Here is a 27,870-nt window from a genome sequence, read left to right as displayed (position 1 = left end):
CCCACTCCCTCCTGCTGCATCACTGGCACTGCAGCAGGCAGCAGCTTCCTGTTCCCACCCTCAGGCTGCCTCAAACATGGTGGGGCGGGGCGGGGGGAGGCGAGGGGGATGGGACAAGCCAGCCATTGGTCCAGGCCACCCACTTGGACTGCCTGGCTGGTGCTCTAGGGGTGGTTGGGGCCCCCTGGTGGGGAATTGGGGCAGCTGGGGCTGCCTGGCAAGGACTTCACCTGGCCATTGCTCCAGGGATGTTGGGGCCACTGGCATGCACAGTCAGGATCACCAGCATGCAGTCAGGATCACCAGCATGCACAGTCAGGGTCACCTGGCTGGTGCTCCATGGAGGCTGGGGCCATTGGCAGGCGCAGCCAGGTCATTGTGCAGCTCGGGCCGCTCGCCCCATGCACTGGGGAGGCCAGTGGGCACAATGGGCCACATTCGGCTTGGGCCACCTGGCCGGTGCTCCAGGGAGGCTGGGGCCACCTGACAAGGAATCAAGGCAGCTGGAGTTGCCAGGTACTGGGGACACCCACCGGAGACTCTGCCTGGCCAGTGCTCCAGGACCACACACTGCTCACCTGGGGCTGCTGGGCAGAATCTGGGGCAGCTGAGGACACCTGGCACTAGGGCCTCCCTGGCAGGACTCGGCTTGGGGCAGGCCAGGCCTGGCTCTGGAGTGGAGCAGGGCTGCTCCAGGCACCAGCAAGGGAGAGGGGTGTAGCCTGAGGCAGAGGGGGAGGAGCTATAGGACAGTTCACCCAGCATCCACCAAGTGGTGATTGGGCAGCTGAGTGGATATCAGGAATGCAATAGCACTTTGGCCAGCCTGTTTCTCTCCAACAAACCCCTCTTTCCTGAGGGCTCCTCCTTGACTACGGGTATTCCCAAGCAGCCAGGTCTATAGCTCCTTTATGCTGGTGGAGTGGCACAAAAGGAAACATAACACAAAGGCCAATCTGGCCCCACAACTCCACCCCCACTTGCCACTTGAAGCAGCCAGAATACAGGAGTAGGAACTGTTTCCCATGATCTTATCTTCAATGTCCCAGCACAAGGGAGAGAGTCCCTCTTGCTGACTAATAGCCAAGGAACACCAAATGGCTCACACAGACCAATGGCACCTCGGATACTGAATTATCAGTGAGGAGAAAATGGGGCCAGTAAGGTGAAGATTCCTAGCCCTACATCACTCATGGGGAAAAGAGTCAGAAGCACTATGAGTCTCCAAAATGTGCTTTTATTTATGCATTTAAAAGGGACTCAGCAGCCCCTATACTATAGTCCCTGATATGGGACCAGATATTGGTTGAACACTGAACATGCATTTCTGAAGTGTGGTTCTACCAACTACACATGTAGCAAGATCAGTGTTTGGACAAGAGCACAGAAATTGACTTTGCAGCACACCAGAAAAGCATCTTAAAATTCTGCAGGCCACTGTAATCCAATGCAAAACCCCTCACCCAAAGATCATGTACTTCACTTTTCATTTTTGAGAACTGAAATAAGAATTTGATACATTATTGAAATCGATACAAAATGTAAAATCTGGCTTTCTGCCATAGAAGTACTGTAGCTGCTGCATTATTTTGGTGCAGTATGGTTTCAGATAATTGTCTCAAATCATACAGGTTAAGGTGCATGGCTCTGAAATAGCAGGAGTTTTCAGGATACCCCTCTTTCACAACATTGTTATTGAAACTTGATTCCTTGAGCCAAAGGCAAATCCTTGCTGTAGTTGATTGTACTGAAAGAGAAGCAAGAAGAATTTAGAAAACAGACGTGATCATTGAAATCAATTACAAGAACTGTTTCATGTATACAAGCCTTCCTTAAGGCAGTTGCCAGTTTATTTTAAAATTAAAAAGTATGGTAAAAATGACTTTTCTCCAGTCGCTGTACTGCAGAAGTTGGGCAACAGAGGAGGACTGCATTCACCTTCCTAACTACCTCCTCTTAACAGATTGAAGAGAAGATAAAATCCTCCATTTGTCTCCAACCAAGAGGGATGTGGCAGATCGATGTCTTTCAAATCATTTCTACTACTAAAAGCAACTTCTACTTCCTAATCTAAACTATGTTGCCCGCTGCATAGAGAAACAAGACTGTTAATTATTGGCACACAAATGGTTCAGGACATGTGTTTGCTACTATGTCAATCACCCAGTAAAATGGAGATTCACGAATTAAGTATTTATCTAAATACTTGCCAATGTCAATAGTGGTCTCACTCTCTATAGATGCCACCTCATAGATTTCCTTACTAATCACAGCAATTCTATTTTAGTCAGTCGAGTTCAAGCTCAGGAAGATTGAAATGAACACACTTAAAAAGACAATTCCGTCTATAGATTTCAGGACTTACTCATCCTTTTTGGAAATGAGGGGAATCTATTTTTGGCCTTTTATTAGATGCTTTTAATACTCCCCTCATGGAAGAATATATATCCTTCTTGTTCTTAAAAGAGAGGGAATATTACACTTGTAATTGGTTATCCTCCTGCTCTGTAATAATGAACTATTTGTTACAACAAGAATCTTTTGGTCTCTGTAGCTCTTTGGGCATTCCAGCCAACAGAACACTGACCAATCTCTGAGATTGCTATTAGCTAGACCAGCGGTTCTCAACCTTTTTTTCCCCCGAGTACCACTCGGGCCAGGTACAGTCAGGTCAAGTACCACTTGACCTGACTGTACCCGACCCGAGTACCACTCAGGGAAAAAAAGGGAGGGGACTTGCGGCGGCGGGGTTTTGCGGCGGCGGCGGCGGGAGGGATTTGCGGCAGGGTTTCGCAGCGGCGGGGAGAGACTTGCGGCGGCTTACGCGGGGGAAACAATACCTGCCGCCGAAACCCTTCCGCCGTTTGCCCATTTTCGGTGGCAAAGTTTCCCAAGGGCAGGCGGGAGGGCACTTCCGGTGGCGCAGCACACTTGGCTGGCGTACCACCCAGCCTTCTCGTAAGTACCACCAGTGGTACGCGTACCACCGGTTGAGAACCGCTGAGCTAGACAGTTCCAGTAGTGCCCACACTACCACTGAGAAACCATTACTGCTGCTGTGGGAAGTTCTCCTGCAAGATTTACAAGCTACCTACTTTAGCAAGTTCACCTGTACATTTTTACATTGATTTATATATAGATTATTTAAGCCTAGCTCTTACCAAGTGGACCTTCTCATGTACAGTTTCCACGAATCACTGCCAGATTCTCTTCCACCACCAGTGTGCTTTTCACCACCTTAAGAAAAAAAGTTATACGAGTGAAGGGTAGAAGCTTCTTTGTGGTTATTTTGTGCTCCCATACTTCAACCAAAGTTATATTTGTACTGTGGGGAGGATGGGAGTCTTGTTTATGAGTTTGGTTAAAACTCACAGCAGTAAGAAAGCTGTTCTCCTTCCTCCACTTAAAACAGAAAACCAGTGACCCACCTGCACTTACTCAGGCTGAAAATGCCAGCCTTCACCCACTTGCGTCTCTGCCTTTCTGTTGACAATTGTATTATGCCAATCATTGGTTTTAACTGGAGAAAACTAGGTAATATGAGAGCAACGCTATGGCAGTTTTGTTTTGTTTTGTTTTATTGCAAGGGTGGGGAGGTTTAGGAGATTGAAGGGCAAGCAGTGAATGTTTTAAAGATCCCCTTAAGAAGAAGTGCAGTACTTGACGTGATATATACACATGCACATCAGATCTTTAAAAACAGTTTCTTATGCATGCAGCAATTGGAATTTTGATTTTAATAACTTTGCTTTCAGCCCAGTGAGAGACTGTTACCCAAAATACCTTGATATGTTTGAAAGATGTCATAGCTTAGGGTTATCTTTCCTTCATAGCAATAAATGTTCCATATGCGATCCTTTTTATTAGATAAAGATTTTTTTTTAAATGGAACAGAAAATTTGCCACTGACTAAATTCTAGTCTCTGCTACACTAGCATAAATGCAGAGCAATACCATTCATTTCAGTAGATTTACAGTGAAAAAATTGGGCAGATTTTGGTATTAAAAGCCAGTGAAATCAGGAGCTCTGAATTAAGCTATCTTTAAAGTGGTATTGCTTGGTCTAGTTTTTATTCTACCAGAAGCTATGCAAGAAGAAAACAGAGGGTTCATAAGAAAAAAACCCCTTGTATTTCTTTTAATTTAACTCCAGGTTTGTACCATAGGCCTCATTGCTGTAGGATATGATCACCTAAAGAGTCATAAGAACATAAGGCTGGCCATATTGTTTCAGAACAATGGTCCATCTAGCCCAGCATCATCTTGTCTGACAGTGGCCGGTGCCAGATGCCTCAGAGGAAATGAACAGAACAGGACAATTGTCAAATGATCCATGGCCTATTATCCAGTTCTAGCTTCTGGCAGTTGGAAGTTTAAGTGATATGCAGTGCATGGCGTTGTGTCTAGGACCATCTTGGCTAATAGCCACCAATGAAACTAGCCTCCATGAACTTATCTACTTTTTTTTTTAATCCAGTTATACTTTTGGCCTTCACCACATTCCCTGGCAATGAGCTCCACAGGTTGACTATGTGTTGTATGAAGAAGTACTTCCCTATGTTTGTTTTCAGCCCACTGCCTATTAACTTCATTGGGTGATCCCTGGTTCTTGTGTCATGTGAAGGAGTAAATAGTACTTTCTTATTCACTTTGTCCATGCCATTTATGATTTTATAGACCTCTATCACCTCTCTCTTTTAAGCAGAACAGTACCAGTCTTTTTAAATCGCTCCTCATAGGGAAACTGTTCCCTACCTGGAATCATTTTGTTGTCCTTCACTATACTTCTTCCAATTCTAATATCTTTTTTCAGATAGGGTGACCAGAACTGCACACCATATTCAAGGTCTGGGCCTACCATGGATTTATATAGTGGCATGATGATATTTTCTGTTTTATTAGCTATCCATCTCCTAATGGTTCCTAACATTGTTAGCTTTTTGACTGCTACTGCACCTTGAGTGGATGTTTTCAGAGAAGTAACCACAATCACTCCAACATCTTCCTTGTGTGGTAACAGATAATTTAAACCCCATCATTTTGTATGTATCGTTGGGATTATGTTTTCCAGTTTGCTTTATTTTTCATTTATCAATTTTGAATTTCATCTGTCATATTGTTGCCCAGTCACCCAGTTTGGACAGATCCCTTTGTAACTCTTGGCAGTCAGCATTGGACTTTACTATCTTGAGTAATTCTGTATCATCGGCAAACATTGCCACCTCACGGTTTACCACCTTTTTCAGATCATTTATAAATATGTTGAACAGCAGTGGTCTCAGTACAGATCCATGGGGGATCCTATTCAGTTCTCTTCTGTGTGAAAACTGACAATTTATTCCTACTCTTGGTTTCCTGTCTTTTAACCAGTTACTGATCCATGAGACGACCATTCCTCTTATCCAAGGAGAGCTTACTTTGCTTAAGAGCCTTTGGTGTGCAACCCTGTCAAAGGCTCTCTCAAAGTCCAAGTACACTATATTAATTGGATTACCAGTTGCTTGTTGACACCCTCAACAAATTGTAATAGATTAGTGAGGCATGATTTCCCTTTACAAAAGCCATATGTTGGGAAAGAGTCAATATTATGCTCATCTAGGTGTCTGATAATTCTGTTCTTTACTATAGTTTCAACCAATTTGCCTGGTACTGAAGTTAGGCTTACTGGCCTGTAATTGCCAGGATAGCCTCTGGAGCCTTTTAAAAAATAAATCGACATTACGTTAGCTATCCTCCAGTCATCTGGTACAGAGTCTGATTTAAGCAATACATTACATACTATGTTAGTAGTTCTGCAATTTTATATTTGAATTGCTTCAGAACCCTTGGGTGAATACCATCTGGTCCTGCTGACTTCCATTAAATTTATCAATTTGTTCCAAAACATCAAGGCAGGAAATGTAATTAACATACCAAAAGCCCCTCCAATTTCAGCTCCACTGGTTGGAATATTGACATTTACAACACCACAATCCGATCCGTTAGGCCTAAAAGCAAAAATAAGAGACAATGGATGTGATCTTCTACACCTTCATGGTAAGGAAAAGAGCCAGGTGTCTTCCCTAAAAGAGGCTTTAAAGTTAGTTTAATTAAACTGTTTGCAGACTTATGACAGAAAAATGAGACAAGCCTGTTTTTTAGAAAGAGAAAAAATATAAAAGTTATACCCAAGCCAGCGGAAAATCCTGCCCAAATCCTTGGTGAAGATGCTGCTAGAGAGACCTTGTTTTACTTCATTATTCCAAGCAAAGGCCTCTTCTTCTGTCTAGAAGTAATTACATAAGTAGTTATGCCAGGACTATTCAAGACAAGCAGTAAACACTACAAAAAGGTGCCAGGAAAAAACAGAAAGCTAACTTAAACTAGAGCCATGTTGCAACATGTTGAGCACATAGCAAACAGCTGTATGCCTAGTCATATACTAGCATGCCTGCACATACTGGCTGTACAGAAAGGCAATGACAAAGAGCTTTCCCCCGGCCCCAGTTTATGCAAGAATCATCTACAGTCCTGTATAGACTCTCATCTTTAAGCCTGGGTGTTTTTTAAATGAGATACATAAACATAGTCAAGTCCCGAGTCATTCAGGTACACTGGATACCCTTACAGTTGAGAACCATAATCACTGGCCAACAACACAGCAATTAGGACAATTTCATGAACATGACACACTTGAGAATATTTCTCTCTTTCTCCCTCTCCCCCCTTAAAGCTTTCAATTTAACAAACAAGGCATATGCACTATTAAGACAACACTGGGCCCAAGTTCATTTAACACCTCCTCCTGTTTTTACCTTGAATTTCAGCACATAAAGAATGGGAGCGAATGTCTCAGTGTGCACAATGGGTGCATTATGGGGAAGGCCAGTCACAATTGTTGGCTCAACATAGTTACCAGGACGATTTAGAACCTTCAAAACACAAAAAGTGATAGCCAAGTTATTACCTCAGTCAAATCAGTGTTTGGTTTGGGAACTAGGCACAATTAGTGAATCCCATTCAGTAATTTAGTTGCAGTAACTTTATCTTGCAGTCAGAAACAGAAGACCGCTCACTGAAAACACCGTACTAAGTTCTTGGTTACACATCCAGAATACAAGAGCAAAACATACAGTATTATACACACAAAATCAAATTGCAAAGTGACCTTACAGACGGCAAGTTAAGCTTCCCCCTTCCCCTTGGGGAGGTGAATGGCAAGCATGAAAGATACCCACTGAAGTTATGTTTGGAATGCACTGAAGGTAGAGCTATACACTCAGACTTTAATGTCAGAAGAAACCATCATGATCATCTACACTTATCTCCTACACATTGCAGGCCACAGAACCCCACCTGTAATAGGCCTGTAACCTCTGGTTGAGTTACTGGAGTCCTCAAAGCAGGATTTAAAGACATCAACTTACAAAGAATCCACCATTTACTCTTGTTCAAACCAGCAAGTGACCCGTGCCCCACACTGCAGAGGAAGGTGATACATCCCCCCCTTCCCGCAGGGTCTCTGCCAATCTGACCTGAAGAAAAATCCCTTCCCAACCCAAGTGATCAGTTAGACCCTGAGCACGTGGGCAAGACCCAGCCACCTGGGAAAGATAGGGGTATCAGGGAAGGGGTTATAATAGTCCAAACGGAAGGCCTAGACAAGAGCTTATGAGGGTGCCTACATGATTCAGGATGTCCTTCACAGCCCTAATTTCTGTGTTTCTTTGAGGATGGGAGCCCAGGGTTTGGGAGAGAGGGCAGCTGCTTTTCTTTGCTATTTAATTGCAGTTCACATTTTCACAAAACAGGAAAGTCATAACTCCCTTCTACAGATTGGGGAAAGTGCAAGAGACGTCCCCAGGGCCCGGACATTGAGTTAGTGGCAGAGTTGATATTGAATTTAGGGATTTCATTTTCCCAGACCCACCTCATTTCTCTAGAATATGTTGCCTCAGATGTCAGGTGGAGCCATCCCAACCCTTCATGTGTCTAGCTTGATAGGCTTACACATCTGAAAGTCCTGACAGCACTGGATACAGCAGGTCAGAATACAGACTGGGCTCTCTCTGACCCACCAACCTGTGGGCATTTTTCTAACTACTACATGTGCTCCATTCCAACAGCATGCATAGTAAAAACAATCACCTTCCCACCATAGACCACAGAGCCACCCTTCTGTTTGGCTTGTTCCACTGCATCAAGGAACATAGTCACTGCTTGTTTAGTGTGGAGAGGCCCATACAGAGTGTTGGCTGAAAAGTAAAAGAATATATTACATATGGAATGGAGTTCAAAGACATTATTTTAGGACAACTGTCTAAATTTCTAACATGCCTATCACCATGGTAGCTGGGCAAAATAGCCATTTAATATGTCCAAGATGAACAAAACAATTACGATTAATTAGATTTTTCCTTCCTATTTCAGAGGTCCTATTCTAACTAAAGCTAACAATTATTTTGTAATGCAGTAGAAACCAAAAAAAACAAAAAACAAAAACCAAAACACCAACTTACAGTCCCATGGGTCACCAATGCGAATCTGTGTGTACGCTTTAGCAAGCTTCTCCACCACCTCATCGTGGATGCTTTCATGCAAGAACTAAATAGAGTGTCACAAAAGAGTTTTATGAAACGGTTCGCAATATGTCACAGCTGTTGAAATTTGCAGAACTTTGTGTGTTGAGCTTTGGGCGTCGCTGCAGAATAGGAACTATATAATCAATCTCAAGCATTCAAACAAAGCCTAAAGAAGGCCTCAAAAATAAATTAAATAAAAAATCATAAGATTGGCTTAAAAGCCCCCCCCCCCCTTTTTTTTTTTTTTTTTAAATTAAAAAGGGGTGGGGAGGTCCTATTTGCCATCTGGTGTCTGAGTTTTCAGGGGGCATCTATGTCACATTTTCAAAGCTTTTCTCTACAGAGTTCTAGAAAACATTTTTCCAAATTATTCTCCCGCCACAAAAAAAAAAAAACCAAACTTATGACTCTAGAAGGTGGGGATTTTAAGGGAAAAAAAAAAAAAAAACCATTCCAAATATCACAAGACTCATGGTAATATTGAGAGAGAGTTAGCAACAGAACTCCTGTTGAAGAGGAATCAATTCCCAGTAATACAAGGAGAAGATGAACAGATTTAAAATCTACTTAGCAACTCTGAAATATTTCCTCTCACCCCATCCTACCCCAGCTCACAGGACTTAAAGTTGAAGACAAGCAGTGCTCCAAAAATACTGAAAATTTACAACAGAGCCTTGTTAATCTTCATCCTTCAGTCAGTCAATTTAAAAGAAAAAAAAGTGCTACTCCCCATCTCAAGAGAAATTTGATATCAAGTTGTTGTTGTTGTGAAGTCTTGTGCTAAGATTCAATGGTGTACACAAAAATCCAGTACATGAGCTATGAATTTAAGACTAAACACAAGTCAAAATAAATGGTGAAAACACATTAATATATTCTTGCTCTTTGCTCATGGCTAAATTTGCAGCATTCATTTACACCAGATCTCCCTCATTCATTGTAAATCAGCAAAACCCTACTGTGTTTGAAGAAAAGCTTTTCATAACAAAATTTCTTTTGAACTTTTTATGGTGGCTATAAAAGTGATGTTATACTGGTGCAGGACAGACTGGTTTTTGGTTTTAATTTGGTTTTGAAATCTAAAGTGTAGTAATTAGACAAAATATTTGAGAGCTAAAACAATTTTAGAATCCTTGACTGGGCAAAGTAGTTGAAGTTTTCTTGCTCAAATTATTGTTTTGTTCAGTAATTATTCATCTAAAAAAGGGACACTAAACTAGGATTCCAAAATTTAGGTTTTGTTAAAATAAGTTTCTACAAAAAATAAATAAATAAATAAATAAATAATATCAAGAGACATTCTAAACAATTTAAATATGATGGAAATTACTTGTTTAAAAGCCCAAGAAAATTCCAGTACTATAACCCAAAAATTGCACTACTTGCTAGTACAGGGGTGTCAAAACTCATTTGCTATGGCGGGCCAGATTTGAATTAAATGTCCTTCAAGTGGGCCATACATACCAAAAATCGAAATACTAAGCACAGCCATTTTTATGTAGTATTATATTTTATTTTATTTGCTAGATATCAGCAATATAAGAACGGCAGTAAATTCACTTCTACAACTACTACTATTTTACGATTTAAAGGATCAATCCATGATTAAGAATTATAGTACTGCACGATGCCCCAAGACCACACTGTCCCTCTCCCGCCTTTCGGAGCGCTGTGTCTCATGCACACAGCGCTCCACGTGCTGCCGCCAAAGTACACAGATCTCGTGGTAGCGTGCGACGCCGCGGCATCTCGCGGCGTTGTACTCTCTGGCGGCATCGCGTGATGCCGCCAGAGAGAGTAAAACACCATAAGATGTCATGGCAGTGCGTGCTGCTGCCAGAGGCCAGCCCAAAAAGGCTGGCGGGCCATATCTAGTCCACGGGCCGGATGTTTGACACCCCTATGCTAGTATATGAGAACTAGAAACTGCAGCATATTTCAAATAAGTGAAGATGAGTGCCTTGGCAATGAAAGCAAATTGAAATTCAAGGAGTATAAAGGATGAGAAATGGGTTAGATTTTATGTTTTTCAGTTTTAGTGTCATTGGGTATTTTTAAACACACACATAAGGAAACAGTTCTGGAATTTTAAATCATGAGCTGCAAATTAATAATCATATTTCCTGTCATGCTGGCTTTAGATGCTTTCAAAGTATGGTTTAAGAATACTACTGCCTGTTCTCCACTATACTGAATGATTGAACACAATACATATTTACTCACCAGCCTCCTGGCAGTTGTGCATCTCTGGCCTGCTGTCCCCACAGCAGCAAATAGGGCAGAGGGGATGACTAGGTTAAGATCTGCATCTTCAAACACTGAGACGAATTGAACATCAAGGTGTAAGTTATTGGCTTATGGTTCCGAGGCCCTCTAAATTCAGTGGACACAAATTAGTCACAGTATAGTAAACTCTATTAGGCCCTTCAGAAAGCACTAGGAAAGAGATGAATGCATAGTATATTGAGGTAGGTTAAGGAGACTTTAAAAAACTAGTTTCCTTTATGAATTTGGAATTAAGCAGAAGGATTTGGTTCTCCAGGCCACTTGCAAAGTTCACTAAGCAACACAGCTTGATTTTGGGGTAAAACTTTACTATTTTTAGCTTGAGCAATCCTATAAAATAGGGGTTTTATGATGGAGTATTTATGTTCAGCACAATCCTGTCATACACCCGGGTGCAATTTATAGTTCCCATCCTGAATGCCAAGATCAGAGGCTGCATGTTCAGCTTTTAAAGGGTGTTTTGTTCCACAGTGATCCCTCTGCCCAGTTAAGGAGAGGGTCTGACAGATTAAAGGGATTTTTCCATTTAATCCTTGACTGGAAGATGGTGATTAGGATGTAGAGTCTTGAGAGCAGGGATGTAGAGGACTGCTCATGAGAAGGGAGGTGTGTGTGGTGAGGGACGGATCATTATTCACGTATTATTTAGGCCTGATTCAGCTGGGTATTTCATGTGTTTAGAGTCAGGCACTTGCTTAAGGAACTTATTAAATCTGGGCCTTCAGCTGTGGTAGCACTCGCTGTATACTAGGCACTTTCCATACACAGAAGACGACAATCCCTGACATAAAAAGCTTAGTGCACTATGAACATAATATTAACATTAGGAGTAACTTATATGAGAAGTGATTATTATATTGCATATTACCAACAATGGCATTGTTTCCACCAAGCTCCAGCAGACTCCGTCCTGTTAAAACAAGTAAATAGTAATGTGAGTAACAATCATAGTCTGTCTCTGCACAGTGACTAGTACCTTACTCCATTAATGCTCCGACTGAAACCAATGGCTTTAAAATGATTGAATAAGGGTATCCCCAGTCTGGCCTACAGTGAGAGAAGCTTTTGCTTTAAAAAATAAAGTAGCGCAGAGTGTGAAAAACATGGACAATGAGAGAGATGCTAATGAAATCAAAGCGGATCAGCAAGAAAAGTTAGCACTTGTGTTTATTTTCCTAGCAAGTGTCCTAAATCTCTACGTTTTGGGGGGCGGGGGGAGAAGGGGAAGGGATGGATTTCCATTCTCTGGTGAGCCCTTAATATTGCAGGTTGCTCTAAATTCCATGGTTCAAATGAGGGAGAGACTGAAGAGAGTGCAAAATGCAACCCAGAATCCTCAAGGGGATGGAGAGAGAGTGGCCCAGGGCTTATATGGAGATTTGTCCACTGAAAAAATATCTAGAGGTTGACAACCAGGCATGGATCCAAGACTCAGCAACACTTTTGCAGCAAAGGCAGTTCACGACTTCCTGACGATAACACACGCTTTCCTTTCTTTAAAAACAGGAAAAGATGGGGCAACTACACTTGGGTGGGGAGAGGCATTTTATTGACCTTCCCAGAAATCAGCGCTGTCCATAGTGGCATCATCACACACTAGACAAGAATCAGGTAGATTCCAAAAGGCCCTCAAAAACTAATTTGCAGGCCCACCGAGAACAGTAGAGTCCAGATTACAGGAAACTAAAAAAAGTCCTGGACTAAGATAGGATTAGCAGGAATGCAGCTTCACAGCTGCACTGCAACAATTAAAAAAATATAGGCAATTAAGACAAGTTCTATTTTTCAGAGTTCCCCTAGGCCCACTTCCTAAACAAACAAAACACTTAAGAGGGGAAAAAAAGCAAAAGATTTACAAACTTACCAAATCTCTCTTGTACCATAAGGGCTACCTGCTTGCCCACCTTAGTGCTACCAGTGAAAGACAGCAGGTCCACTCTCTCATCTCTTGCCATTGCTGTGCTACATAACAGAACACATGACTATTCTCAAAAGAATGAACAATGAGAATGAGAATTTCACACTGACATGAGAAATTTGTTCCTTCATTATAACAAAGTGCTACATTTACACCTTTGAAAGCTGGGAATACAAAGATTTAAAAGAATCAAGTCAGTGCCTAACTAGACTGCAACTCACAGAAGCATAAGTGCCAGAATGTATTTCCATGTCAGATTCTAGTACCTCAACATCTGCACTAACTTTGAAGCCTAACCCTGCCTAAAGGAACAAGGCTGTCTATGCACTTGGTTGGTGCTAGAGAAGCAGCAACGGCATGCCGAGTGCCCTAATGCCTCCTTCAGACCCATTCTATCAACTATAACTTGGGCTGTATTGCTTGCAAGGGCGTAGGCACTTTGTGCGTCCACATGCACCTGCATGGGAGTGAACATCCCCCATTGGCATGCCCATGAAGGTTGTTGGGGAAGGGGGTGTAGCAGGGACTGTATTCTTTATGGCTGTTCAGAGAGTTTGTTAGATGTGGCTAAAAAACATTGAAAGAGGGGGAGAATAAGAGTTAAATATGGGGGCAAATATCCTCACCAATCTGGAAGCTAGATTCACAGTAAGTTTGTAGTAACATGGTTGTTCCAGCAATGGAACATGGAATTATTAGTTACATATTTACAGTAGTGACAGCAATGTGCTAGACACTTTCCAGACATTCAAGGAAGAAGGTTTCCTGCACTACAGAATCTCTGTATAGACAGGCAAGTCCAAGTTAGGGGCAAACAAAATAAGGTCAATTCAATTGTTTTTTTTAAGTCAAGGTCAATGGAGAGCAAAGCAATTTTCAAACTAGGCTATCCCCATAAGCCACCCTTCCTCCATTTCCTTCCCCACAAAATGCAAGAAGTTTTGCCTACCCAATATCTGCTCCGCCACATATCAAGGAGCAGACTGCAGCAGGCACTTTATTATCCTCCAAAACTTTGGCTACTATCCTAGAAACAAAGAGAAATTTCTTGAGAGGCTGGAATTTGAGAGATCTCAGTCAGATGCATGTGACAAAAGTTAGCAGCTGAAATGATTGGGTTTTTTTTTTTTTAAAGTGAAAATAGTAAGACTATCATCTGTATCAGATGCACTACTTCTATATACATATATTCTTCTCTCTGAACAGATCTTTGCAATAGTAAGGCTCACAACAAAATCCAAATATCTAAAATACGGTGCATCTTCCAGGGTGTAATTGGCACAGAGATAAGATAGAGAACCATACAAAATCTCAACTATAGTGTAATTCATATTTCCTTTGAAAATTCCATGAAATTATTCTCAGAAATAGTGTCTAGCATTTTGGGAATGGTGGGGTGCCATACTCTCAAGAATGAATATTATAATAAATATTGTATTACTTGAGTTATTTAAAACAGGTTAAGTGCATAGCAAACCATCTTCTTTGTGTATTGATAGTGCCATCACATGTGGCACTGTTACAGTTATTCAAGTTTTTTCTTTGCACGTGAATAAGTTTTGATTCTCGGGAAGACATGCTGTGTTGTTAGTTTTGGGTTAGGCCAGGTTCCTTTTTGAGGCAACTTCAGGAGGGAGAGAGAGAGAGAGAGAGCTGTGCAAGCAGCAGAAGAGTTTGCCTCAAGAATTGACTCTAATCAGAGCCTGAAATTGCTTCCTGGAATCCAGGCATTGGTGTTGGGCTGAAATGCAGTGTGCAGCATGTTGTTTCACAGTCTCACTTCAGAACTGGTATGTGCACAAACAAAACACGTTACACTGAGAGCACTACACACTCCTCCACTGAGAAGCTGACCTGCAAGACTCCAGACATCTTCTGCTACTGATCAGCAGAGGAGCAACAAAAGAGTCAGAAGGGGCAACGAAGGGAACAAATTTATTCAGTATACTTTGTTATTGTCTGTATAGCAAGGGAAGGAGACAAATCCACTCTCATCCCAATCACCAAACTTTAAGAGCTCAGAGACAAAGTGCAAAAGCAATTATATGTATAGGTATTCAAAAACTTACTTTGTAACAGCTACGCTAATGAGCGATGTTGTAGGAGCACCTTTCCTGCAAGGAAAAAAAAATCACTTTAATTGCCAAGAACACAAAATATTTTATGCAACTCTTGTGATATACAAGAAATCAGAGTCAGAAGTATGGCTCTGTAAGCTTAGGCAGACATTTTCAGATTTGAGTGTAATGCTAAATACTTAAGTGGAAGTGGCTCAATATTTAGAGGTGGTGAGCACCCAGAACTTCTAGTGAATTAAAGCCGAGCTACGGGTACCCAGAATCTTTGAAAAAAAATCAAGCTACTTATTTGGGTGCCTAGCTTTACGAACCCAATTTTTAAAATGTCACCCGTATTCTCTATTGTTTGCATTACCGTAGTGTCTAGAGGGCTCAATCCCTTATTGGGCTACCTGTTATAGCCTTTGCGCTAGATGCAGTATCGACATGAATTCCAAGATACCCCCTGCCTCAAAGAGCTTGTGGTAGTACAGAGTACAATAGAACTTTTAAGCAGGACTTGAAATCAACCTAAAAAGATCAGAAGTGAAGAGTTTGTAAATGTGGGATGAACAGCAGATAGCTGACATTTCACAAATACAACACTCCTTACATGCTTGAGAGAACCCTTACAAACATAGCTCCGCTGTGATGAGCAAAGACCACCACTAGCAGCATTTTAATTTAAAGTATTTGTTGCAAAGAATTTGAGCATCTTACCAGACACAAGCATTCCCACAGATCATTGCAATTGCATTGTTCCAACCATACACAGCTACAGGGAAGTTAAATGCAGTGATGATTCCTACCAATCCCACAGGATTCCACTGTTCTATAAGGGCATGGCCAGGTCCTGAAAACAAAGACATAAATTAGAGCAATTCAATTGTGTGTCTGTGTGTATGCATGCCTGTTTTGCTCAATAAATGAAAAAAAAAAAAAGGGCCCAGACTGCAACAGATCTTCAAGATTTGAGATAGAGCCAAAGTTTGTTGACTTTTGGGACCCATCTATTTATCCAAGTGTCTGTTTACCTGAAGAAGGTAGACAGTTTATCTTATCTTCTTTGCATTGATGTGGGCAGCACTCAATTTATTACCTTTGTATTGGCAAGTGTAGGACATTTCTCTTTTATAACAATATAAGTTACTTGGTGAATGCATCAGAATTCATTCAATAATTGCATATTTATCAGAACAAAAACATAGCATAAGCTCTGCTGCGTAACAAAGTGTATTTTTCTAATAATCGTTAGGACAGCCACAAAAAAGTCAATGCAGATAGCCTGCTAGAGAACAAGAGGAGAGAGATCAGCTTCAGCAAAATTGTATTATCTTAGTTCACAGAAAAGCTGTGTATATTCTAGATAGATCATAGTTTCTCAACCTATAGTACGTGTACCCCTGGAGGTACACGAGACACAGGCAGGGGGTACGCAGCAAAAAAATCCAGTGAAGGGAGGCAGGCAGCAGCTGCCGACTTCTGGAGGAGGAGGGCGGGTGTTGCCGGCTTCCCACCTGGTCTCACCTCCTAGCTTGGAGGTAGATGGCAGCCACTCCAGTATTGGGATACCTCAGGGCAGCAGCTGCTCAAAGCAGCTTTCAGCTATATCATCCCAACCAGGGAAGCCGGATGGCAGCTGCCCGTGTGCCGCCCAGTCCTAGCTCCCAGGTGGGAGCCCGGCAGCAGCCCGGCTCACAGCTGGGTGGCTGCCACCCGTCCCCCGACTCTGAGCGGAGAGACAGCCTTCCCCATCCTGGCTTGAAAACGGGGAGCAGCTGCCTGCCGCCTGCTCACATCCCTGTGTCCCAGCCTGCGTGGAAGCCTCCTCCGCCCCAGCTCGGAGCAGGTGGCAGTCACCCACCTCTCAGGCTGGCAGCCAGGAGGAAGCCACCTGCAATTTGCCCAGGTGGCAGCTCCCCTCCCCAGCTCAAAGCCCAGTGCCCAGAAAGCCAGGTGGAGAGCCCAGCAGCTTGCCCAGTCCTGGAGCCTGGCTCTACCTGCAGGCTTACTTGTCAATTTCACAGCTCTAGCTAAGCAGTGAAATTGACAACTATGACAGCCCCAGATTTTACCAGTATACAAATCTTAAGAGGGGCCCACACAGTGTGATTTGCCCCAGGCCTGCAACCCCCTAGGGACGGCCATGGGGAGCATTGTTATTCACTCTGGTGGGCCGCTAGTGCCTGCTCATACCTCACAAGTTCCTGCCTGTGTGAGGAGAACAGCACGTGACCCCCACCAACAGGCCATAGTGACTAGCTGGCATTGACCTTTGTTCCTATATGAAGGAAGGGGAGGAGAAACAGCAGGGGGTTTTGTGATCTGCCACAGCCACACAGCACTGCACAACTCAGAACTCTCCTGCTTTATGAGAAATACAGTCATCCAGTGGTAAAGGGGGAAAAGACTGTATTTCTCAGAGTGGAAAATTGAGTGTTGGGGTATTTATTAAAATTTTCAGAAGTCAGGAGGGACTTGCTACTTAAAAGGTTGAGAAACACAGAGCTAGATGAGCTACTGGAAAAATACAATGAAACTTATTTCAATAATAATCCACAAACCAGATATTTCCATCACATAGCATCATCTCACTTTTCAACAGAACTGTAATAGCTTTAGTGAAGTCTATTTGGTAGGAATTAATTACTTATACATATATGCTATGCTACAGTTATACTCTACAGCATGCTAGTAAACTAATTGTAAGGTGTAATCAGGTTAGTTGAATAGTGAGGGAAACAAAAGTAGAACCATGTTTGTTGCTGACTCATCCATCTGCAAAGTTTAATTGACAACAGTGCAAACTAGCTAGGTTTTGCTGTACTTATTCTGTACTTTGATTTAGTGATTGTTAGTGGAGCGGAACTCAGTTCTCTGTTACTGTCTGTATGTAGTTTCTAATGAAGGCAAGAATGGATGCATTTATAGTATCGGAACAGATCATCACATAGAGCAGACAAGTCACAAAAGCAGATACAGTAAACTGGTAACTTGCATCAATATAATCCACAGTGCAGTGATGTATTGTAGAAAGATCTCTGTAACATCCAGCACTTTATTAGTACAAATTTTAATTCGTGTACTTACTTTCTGAAGGCAAGACAGGTCCACCAATCATTCGTGACAAACCAACAGCATAGTCACAGACATCAACATATTCCTGAACTTCACCAACACCCTCGACAAAAATCTTTCCCATCTCTAATGAGACCTGACAACATTAAGAACACATAGGGCAGAATTATTTAGATCATAGACTAAGGTCAGAAGGAACCATCATGATCATCTAGTCTGACTTCCTGCACATTGCAGGCCACAGAACCTCACCCACACACTCCTGTAATGGAGCCCTAACCTTTGGCTGATTTACTGAAGTCCTCAAAACAGGATTTAAAGACTTCAAGTTACAGAGAATCCACCATTTACGCAGGTTTAAACCTGCAAGTGACCTATGCCCCATGCTGCAGAGGAAGGTGAAAAAGCCCCAGGGTCTCTGTCAAAGGGGAAAAATTCCTTCCTGACCCCATGTATGGCGATCAGTTAGACTCTGAATATGTGGGTAAGACCCTCCAGCCAGACACCTGGGAAAGAATTCTGTGTAATAACTCAGAGCCCTCCCCATGTAGTGTCCCATCACTGGCCATTGGAAATATTTGCTGCTAGCAGTTGCAGATCAGCTTCATGCCATCGTAGGCAGTCTCATCATACCATCCCTTCCATAAAAACTTATCAAGCTCAGTCTTGAAACCAGTTAGGTTTTTTGCCCCACTGCTCCCCCCAGAAGTTCACTCCTGTGATGAACAGAAACTTTTGTGTAATTTCAAGCCCAAACTTATTGTTGGCCAGTTTATATCCATGTATTCTTGTATCCACATTGGCGCTTAACTTAAATAACTCCTCTCCCTCACTGGTATTTATCCCTCTGATGTCTTTATACAGAGCAATCATCTCTCTCCTCTGCCTTCTTTTGGCTAGGCTAAACAAGCCACGCTCTTTGTCTCCTCTCACAAGGTAGGTTTTAATTCTTCGGATCATCCTAGTCACCTTTCTCTGCACCCGTTCCAGTTTGAATCCATCTTTCTTAAACATGGGAGACCAGAACTGCACACGGTATGCCACATGAGGTCTCATCAGTGTCTTGCATAATAGTACTAACACTTCCCTATCTCCACTGGAAATACCTCACCTGATGCATCCTAGAACAGCATCAGCCTTTTTCTCAGCCACATCACATTGGTGGCTCATATCCTGAAATCAACCAATACACTCAGGTCTTTTTCCCCTTTTGTCATTTCCAACTGATACGTCCCCTCCTTATAACAAAAAAATTCTTATTGTTAGTCCCTAAGTGCATGACTTTGCACTATTAAATTTCAGCCCATTTCTATTACTCCAGTTTACAAGGTCATCAAGATCACCTTGTATGATATTCCGGTCCACCTCCGTATTGGCAATACCTCCCAACTTTGTGTCATCTGCAAATTTTATTAGAACACTTCCACTTTTTTTTACCAAGGTCAATAATAAAGTAATAAAAATGTTAAATAAGATTGGTCCCAAGACTGATCCCTGAGGAACTCCACTAGTGACTTTCCTTCAGCCTCACAGTTCACCTTTCAATATGACTCACTGTAGTCTCCTCTTTAACCAGTTCCTTATTCACCTTTCAATTCTCATATTAATCCCCATCGTCTCCAATTTAACTAATAATTTCCCATGTGGAACCATATCAGATGTCTTACTAAAAATCCAGGTAGATTAGATCCACTGCATTTCCTTTGTGTAAAAAAATCAGTTATCTTCTCAAAGAAGACGATCAGATTGGTCTGGCACAATCTACCTCTTGTAAAACCATGTTGTATTTTATCCCAATTATGTTAACCTCTATGTCCTTTACTTTCTCTTTCAAAATTTGTTCCAAGACCTTGCATACAACTGAGGTCAAACTAACAGGCCTGTCATTTCCCGGATCACTAGCAATTTCATGTACCAGTTCCTTTAATATTCTTGGATGGAGATTTAGTCCCATTAGGTTGTTTTTTACTTCCACCATATGTGGTAATTTCTCCCTCCATATCCTCATTCCCATTAGCCACCCTTCCACTACCCCAAGCTCTTAATTATTACTAAAAACTGAGGCAAAGTATTTGTTTAGGTGTTGATCCATGTCTAGATTATCTTTAAACTCCACCCCATCCCTCAGTGCTTAGCGGTCCCACTTAGTCTTTCCTTGTTTTCTTTTTTATTTAGATGGCTATAGAACCTTTTACTACTGGTTTTAATTCCCTTTGCAAGGTCCAATTCTGCTTGGCTTTTGGCAGTTCTCACTTTATCCCTACACTTTGAGGAACTCCACTTAAATGACTTTTAAAAAAATCTGTCCAGTTACTTTCCAAGTAAAAAAAATAATACTTTCAAGGTGTCTGGTCCCCAGTAGGTCAGACACACATGAACACCAGTCAAGATTGTTCACAAATCTTGATTCACTCCTCAGTTACTCAGACAACTTTAAAAGTATATCAGGTCAGAAGTCACTTTCCCCATACAATCCAGGATATTCACCCACGCTAATTAACTGAGTTTTCCTATTCAATGGCAGGCTGAACATGGCCTCTATGACAGGAGAAACCAATCATGAGATACATAGGTATGGATCCAAGAACATTTTCACACAGGTTACATACAGGCATGGAATATATGGAGAAAGAAATACACCATTTTTTCCTCCTTTTAAACAAGATTCACAGATCTAGGCCTAAAATTTCCAAAAGTGACTAGTGATTTTATGGTGCCCCAAGGTGAACAACCAAAGCAATCCAATTTTCAGAGTGCTGAGCTTATTCTCTGAAAGTCTTCACTGTCTCAACTAGGACACTGAAAATTACTAGTCATTTATGAAAATTTTTTCTTGAACGTTGGCAGAGGCCAGATCTACTACTACTAAATCTTTAGTTCAAGATGACTGAAGACCCACATAGCAAAACAAGGACTGGCAGTAGGAAGAACCAAGTACTTGAAAATGACACATCCCAGAAATGAAGATATCAATTAATAGAATTATGCAGTAATTCTTCGATATAATTCACCATTTTACCACCCACTTAATGTTAGACATTAGTGGTTGCGCAGGAGCAATGTTAGCATCTTTTGCATCACACAAGAGCCACTTGCCATTGTAGGTTAAGGGTCATATAGTTTGGGGGACATATAAGTGAACAGCCAAGTTTAGTTGTCTTCAGAAGAGATTTTTCCCATCCAGATGCCTAGGAATACAGAGGAAGGAAACCCAGTGATCAGAACTGTGCTAACTACAGTACAACTACTGCATGTTTAAAACAGAGTTACTTACGTGGAGCCCCCACTCCACATAACAGTGCTGAAGGGCCAGGCCTCTGTCCTCAGAGTCCTGGTTGGCTTAGGAGCTCGTAGGAATTTCCACCCCTACTTCTTGTTGCCAGCTGTTCTCCCACTAGAGGATGAGGATACCATTCATGAAGGGACTGGGCAGGCTGCAGAACAGGGCACCTGCTACTGCTCCAGGGACAACAACAGGTTAGGAGTCTGAGCTCAAGGGGCACCTTATCTGTATGACCATTATGAGCTTGTACGACACTGCACTCAAGATCAGCCACACAAGAGGAAAGAGATGCCCTCATCTGTGACTAAGGGATGGATGTTGGAGGGGCACTTAAATCGTTTTTTTGTTTTTTTGTTGTTGTTGTTTTTTGTCTTTATCGGTAAAAGTACTAGGTACTGGAGTGATTTCTGGGTGAATTTCTGCCTCCCAAAAGGCTGAAAGGTTCATCCAACACAAGGAGTGGGAGTTTGAAACTACTAGAGAGGGGAGTCCCCACCACATTAGAAGGAATCACAGATTCCAAGACCCAAAAAGATACCAGTATAATAGTCTCCTGCATAACAGAAAACACACATTTCACCCAGCGTTCTAGCATTTTTTCCCTTAAACAGGCTGAGAACCATGTAATAACTTCACGCTTTAGCAACTTGGAGCTGCGGCACATGCCGTCTGTAGCACATTTTTCAGACCTGTCTGTCTGTCCATACTAGTCAGAGAAACTTTACTCTGCTTAAACACAGATGTACCTAGCACCCTAATTCCATCATGGAAACTGCCTAATGGTCCAACATCAAAGAAAACTTTGCTCGTTTTTATTAAGTATATATGAATGAGAAGTTCCACATTTCCTTCTTATCCACTAACAAGTTTGTTAAGCAGCAATCCTCCCATCTTTATATTTTGCACAGCACTTAATGAGATCCTCTCACAGACCATCTCATTTTCTAAATCCCTAGTTCTCCACATCTTAGTTCTCACAATTTTTAGATCACTAGAAAGAACTCAGGTTGAAAAGCTCTGTATTAGAGGAAGTCTTCTTTCAGGACAGTTTTACAATCAGTGCCCTGTCTCACAGAAAGGTGGGAAAGCAGCACGGAGACAGTTGAGAATTGTAAATGTCTCTTTGTTTGGAAAGAACACAGAGTTTCAGAATCACTTACAATTTTTTCTGTTTTGACAGGTGTTTTGAGAACAATGCTCTTAGGGGAAGGGAAGAAATTGGAGATGACAGCATAACCATGAGCCTACTGTGGTTTTACGACGGTTTGTGCACTAGGTGTGTGATTTTTCCAAAGTGCTAACTTTCGACTTCAAGTCACTGAGAATTTGATGACGGGCCTAGTGGAAGCCAGCTGAGTTAGACTAATTCTGAACACTTTTGAAAATCCCATCCTAGGTTTATTAATTCAAAAATATTTGTGGCTCACTCCCTATAAACAAAACTGTCTTTTAAAAAACTGAAGCTGTGCTCCCCCCGCTTAGACACAAAGTTACAATAAATACAGATTTGTAAACTGGTACAAGGAGTAAGGGAGAAGGGGCAATGAATGAAAAAAGAAACACTGCTCAGATTCTGAGCCTGGGAATTGTGATGGCATCGCTTTCAAAACTCTAAAGTGAAGTGGCATTATTTTTAAAAAGGCTTACATTTACTTTCCTTTAAAAATAAAGTTCTTATTTGTTACACAGATTAGTAGTGGAAGCCAACCAAGAATTTAGAAGTTATGAAGTCTAACAATTTCTCACTTAATCACACAGAGGTACATTAAAACCAGAGTTGAACATAATTTTTACTTTTTCAGATGTGTAGGTGTTTCTCAGGACACCTTACCAAGCTTCCCAGAACTTTGATTTTCTGTCTCAAGGCATCACCAATCTGTCTCACTATTTCTCCACGTTTAGGTGCAGGAACCTAGACAAAAAGGAGAAAGAAACTGATTCAGAGACTAAACTGCACTTTCTGCTACAGACACTTGCAGCCAGGCCACCATTTACTGCAAGAGAAGACCAGACAATTGCTGTACCTTTGTACTCTTTCCTCCCACTAAACACAGTTATTTGCATTACCAACCAGGTGTGCAAGATGCTTTACAGAAAACATGGAGATGTTCCTGTCCCAAAGAGATCCCCATCTGAGATGCCCATTTCTGCAAACACTTGACGTTAAGACATCATTATTAGCTGAATGCAAACTTCAAATTACTGTTCTCCTTACCCTATTCCAGCATACATGTGGACCATTTTCAAACAGGTATGAACTTTAAGGACCTATCAGAAAGTAAATTCATCACATACTATGCTCACTACACATTTTTACTGTCCTCTTTTGTAGTCCAGCCAGCCCTGATTTCACATAGTAAACTGTGATTATCTTCCTAACATGAGGTCTACAACCCCGTGTATAATGTACTTACATGGCAGAGCAGTTGGCAACACAATTCCCCAATTTAAGAGATGTCTTGCATAGCTGTGCTCCAGAAGCAAAACTGTCCCCAAAAAAATTGCACCATCTAATCCTTTTGGTTGCAAACATAACCTTCAAGATGTGAGCTACCAGAGTCTGCAGGCTGTCTGAAACTATAGTGCTGTCATTATTAATGGGACCAATTCATACTTTCGGTTGTGTATTGATTCTGAAGCCTACTAAAAATATTTCAAATATTAACCTTGTTACCTCTTTCACTGCTGATCATTTCAGCAGAAAGAAAGTGGACGAGCCAGATTCTCAACTGGCATAAATATGCTGATTTACATTAGCCAAGAATTTGGCCTGATGTATTTATCCATTATTGTTGGATGTATTATTGGGTTAAGGGCAGCTATTTTCACTAAATGGTTTCTGGGATCAGAAAAATAATGAATTACAATATCCATCTTTCCCAAAATTAAAAAGTTATGCAAGGGGAAAGGAGACTATTGCCATCCCCATCACCACAATAATCAACTGCACTCCTAGTCACTAAAACCTCCTCCATGGGCAGCTTCTGGGTGGCAGGAGAGGACAAACTAATCAAACAAGAAACATCTCACACCCCAACCTTTTTCCTAATTAGCTTTAAAAGACTTTTAGCTTCCTTCCACTCTCTACTACAAATACACATTACAGTACAAATGTCTGTGGCACATTGAAAGTTTGGAGTCAGATTTAAATGCTTTGTATTTATATCAAATTAACACATTGGACCTGGAGGACAGTGAGGGCTTGGAAATAGGTGCTGTGTAATTATGTGGTCTTGCTGCAGAATTTAGGTTTAAGATGTGGTATAGGACCTGGGGCCTTGATTAAGTCTCTAACAGAAAAGGATAATTTAATGGCTCTAGATACTTTCAAAAATACAAATAATCATTTGTCAACTTACACCTGCCCATACTTTCCATGCTTCTTTGGCTTTCTTTATTGTTTCTTCATAGTCCTCCAAGCTGGCCTAAATGAACAAGGATTTAAAGGAGTGAGAGGGGAAACAAAACACAGAAGTCACTTTGCTATTGGTTGCTTGAAGCCCAAATACAGACGAGGCAGTGAGCATGACTCAAGAAGAATGGATTTTCTGTGGATGGTGCTGAAGTGGGAAGCACCATTCTTTAGGAAAGTTGTATTCTAAGCTACTATGTTCAAAGTGTGACATGCTCGTTTCTAGCTGTGCTAACAGGACAGTTGCTAGAAATATTAATTTTCCAATTTAATTGTTATTATAAACAGATGTCTGGGGAACATATCTACGATCCTAGCCAAACTTTACAGTTTAAGCCAAGTTTCCTTCAGCTGTATTCCCCATGAGAAAAAAAAACAAAAGCAAAAAAAACCAGGAACACAGCCCATTTAGTGACATTTTGCTTTATCATCTTAAATCCCACTATTAGTATAATAAAATTAAAACAACCCACACCCCAACAAGTACTGCAGAGTATCTACCCTCCCAGCTTCACTCCTCTGCACTCAACCCATCTTCACTGAATCTATGAAACCTGAAACCCTTGGAGGGTAGGGGAACAGAGAATAGACTAACAAGCCCTCTCTCCTCCAGGCTGTTTCTCCCACATCTGGATCTACTGGTTTGTGCTCACCTCACTTATGGGACCAGAGGGGCAGCATTTGGGCCTAACGGTATGTCTACAATAAGGGGGGGGGGGGCTGGCTCATAACTAGAGTTAAGTAACCTGTGTTAGCTAATTCACGTTAAAACAATAGTGAAGACAAAGCAACTCTGCTTTTTAACTGGGGTTAACAGCTCGAGTTAAAGTCTAGGGGAGCTTGGGATTGAACTTGAGCTGTGAACCTGAGTTATCTGAGCTGCTGTGTCTTCACTGATATTTTGACCAGCGCTAGAATACACCTTTTCCCCCCCTTTTCTTCCCCCTCCCTCCATATCTAAAGACATATCTTTTCTAACATTGTTTTTGTAATAAAGGGGATAGAAATTTAGGGCAAGCACCCCAACACTGAAGTGGCCCAAACTATACCATGCACAGGCTGACAAGTGAAATTGTGAAGACTCTTGTTCCATGTCATTGCTGCTACACAGTGAAACCATGAAGAAACATTCCAGTTTCATGTAGTTGGGAGAGAAAGTTATGAACAGAAGCAACAGGCACTAGAGCTAGTCACAAAATAGTAGCTTCCCTTGCATCCCTCAAATCCCTAAAAACATTTAGGGGATGGAAATCAGCAAAATCTCCCCCTTCTTTGCAGCACCCCCAAGTATAGGGAGAGACTGAATAGCAAAAGTGTCCCCCTCCCTCCAAAAGACAGTTTCCAGCGGCTGCCCGAGAGCTTCACATATACCAGCCTGATTGCCAGAGACTAATAAGGATTGAGGACCCAGGGACAGCAACTTGATCAGAATTCCATCTCTCTCTCCTTCCCGCCAGCTGGGCAGGACTGGCCTTCTCACCAGGGGTGTTGGACTTTATTTTCCAAATTAGCCTTTGGCTACCATGTGCCTGGTATATTTTTGAGCCTTTTCTCTAAGGCACCAGAAGGAGATAACACAAGCTTACCTGTCGGATTCTTGCTACTGGCTCATTATTAGCTGGGCAATATGTTGTCACAATCTAAAAGGAGAATTTTTAGTCACGTTAGGAATATGCATGACCAGCAGAAAATGTGTGTGTGTGCTGGATGGAGGGGGTACAGAGACGCAATGACTTTTTCTTTTAAATGCAAAAAGGAATTTAAAAATAATGCAAACACATACAAAAACATACTAAGCAAAGTGTATCAGGAAAAAAAATATATACACCAATCAATGAGATATTCCAGGTGGGAGAAAAAGACCTTCAAAAAGACAGACTAGATCCAACAAGATAACATCACCTACAGAGAAAGACAGCCAAATAATACATACCAAAAGCTGGATCCTAAAAAGAGAATGACACATACAAACTTGAGGTTATTCAATCCTAGTCGAGTGACTATTAATTTCAGAAGGCCTAACGCAGGGAATGGAGCAGATAAAGGTTGCTACTTTGCTCTCCCATTGAGAAAAAAAAAGTTTAATTTTGCATAGAAACAATAGCTTAATAGGGTTTTGAAGATGTCCGATTGCAACATAGTGAACAAGTTTTTTCTTTTTTCCAGCAGTACATGGATTTCAGGCGGCCCCGGATTTTGGCAACAGCTTGCTTTTCCGAAACTAGAAAGCCAGCCACACTTGATCAGCGCCACTCATTCAGGGTCCCTCCCCGAGCTCCAAACCTACCTCTCCTCTTCCACCCCAGCTCCCATTATACACGCCTTCATTTTCTTCTTTCAGTCCCAGGTCTTTCAGCCACGCATATCGGGGCTGATTGATCAGCAAAGTAGACATGAAAGCAGCAGGCCTCTGACAAGAGGTTAAAATTCTCCTCCTCAGTAAAACGTGTCTGGAGAGAGCAAAGCTTAGCTGCAGCAGCATAGCGAATACGAACTGTACCGCAAGCAGTCAAAGCCCCACTGGACGGAGAGGCAGCAAAACGTAGAGCTGACCCGCCCCAAACTTTGGGAGACGTGATTGGTGAATGCAGCGATCTGCCCACGTTCCTGGGCTTCTGGGCAGGTTATTCTGCAGTGATCGTCAGACAAGCGGCTCCTCCAACCATCGATAAATGAGAGGAGTTTATTCTCGCAGAACACAACGTATCCTTTTCATAGACCGGCTAGTGAAAGAGGGAGCGAATGAATTAGTTACTGCCATCTAGCGTATGAAGAAATCAATGCTGGGGAATTAGTAACCCCTTCTGTTCAAGCGGTCTTTGCTTCACTGTGCAATGAAATATAGTTTCAATTTTGCAGTAGGCAATTTTAAACTATGTAGCTTTTTTTTTTTTTGCGTCAGAGTGAGGCAAACAAATAGCTTTGTCATAATTCATGCAGAGATTTTAAACGAAGGCATTTGAGAACTCAGACAAAAAACCCTCCATAGCCTCACTTCTGGAGTTGAACTACATTCTGCAACTCAAAGGAGATAAAGTACTATAATCCCTCAGTACAGAAGCTGCAAATCAAGATCAACTCCAGAATATTTCACAAGTAAAAGATGCCAGGGTAGGAAAGAACAGGGCAGCCACAAAGATATGATAGCTGTAACAACAGCCACAACTGAAAAGGGTTATTGCATTGGTCAATTTAAGCAAGCCACAGTCAAAGCTATTTTGGACCCTCATCCTCCCTCCTGATTCCTAATTTTTGGACCCTCATCCTCCCTCCCC

General features: G+C 41.8%; 1 protein-coding gene across 1 annotated transcript; it reads right to left on the bottom strand.

Annotated features, from left to right (window-relative positions):
- Positions 1-1,221: 1,221 nt before the first annotated feature.
- Positions 1,222-27,268, bottom strand: ALDH7A1 (aldehyde dehydrogenase 7 family member A1). Its single transcript, XM_067568550.1, has 18 exons — positions 26,883-27,268; positions 26,182-26,235; positions 24,543-24,608; positions 23,015-23,095; positions 17,913-18,036; positions 15,543-15,675; positions 14,835-14,879; positions 13,715-13,792; positions 12,712-12,809; positions 11,716-11,757; positions 10,785-10,879; positions 8,499-8,583; positions 8,128-8,234; positions 6,795-6,911; positions 6,168-6,265; positions 5,914-5,987; positions 3,162-3,237; positions 1,222-1,747 (listed from the first exon to the last, which is right to left on the bottom strand). The coding sequence occupies exons 1-18, from the start codon at positions 27,075-27,077 to the stop codon at positions 1,693-1,695; spliced, it is 1,623 nt and encodes a 540-aa protein (XP_067424651.1). The 5' UTR covers positions 27,078-27,268; the 3' UTR covers positions 1,222-1,692.
- Between the last annotated feature and the right edge of the window lie 602 nt (positions 27,269-27,870).

The sequence above is a fragment of the Emydura macquarii genome, unplaced genomic scaffold, assembly GCF_026122565.2.
Source record: "Emydura macquarii macquarii isolate MOO-44397 ecotype Brisbane River unplaced genomic scaffold, CSIRO-AGI_Emac_v2 contig_2897, whole genome shotgun sequence".
Lineage (NCBI taxonomy): Eukaryota > Metazoa > Chordata > Testudines > Chelidae > Emydura > Emydura macquarii.
This window is presented reverse-complemented; position numbering and strand designations above follow the sequence as displayed.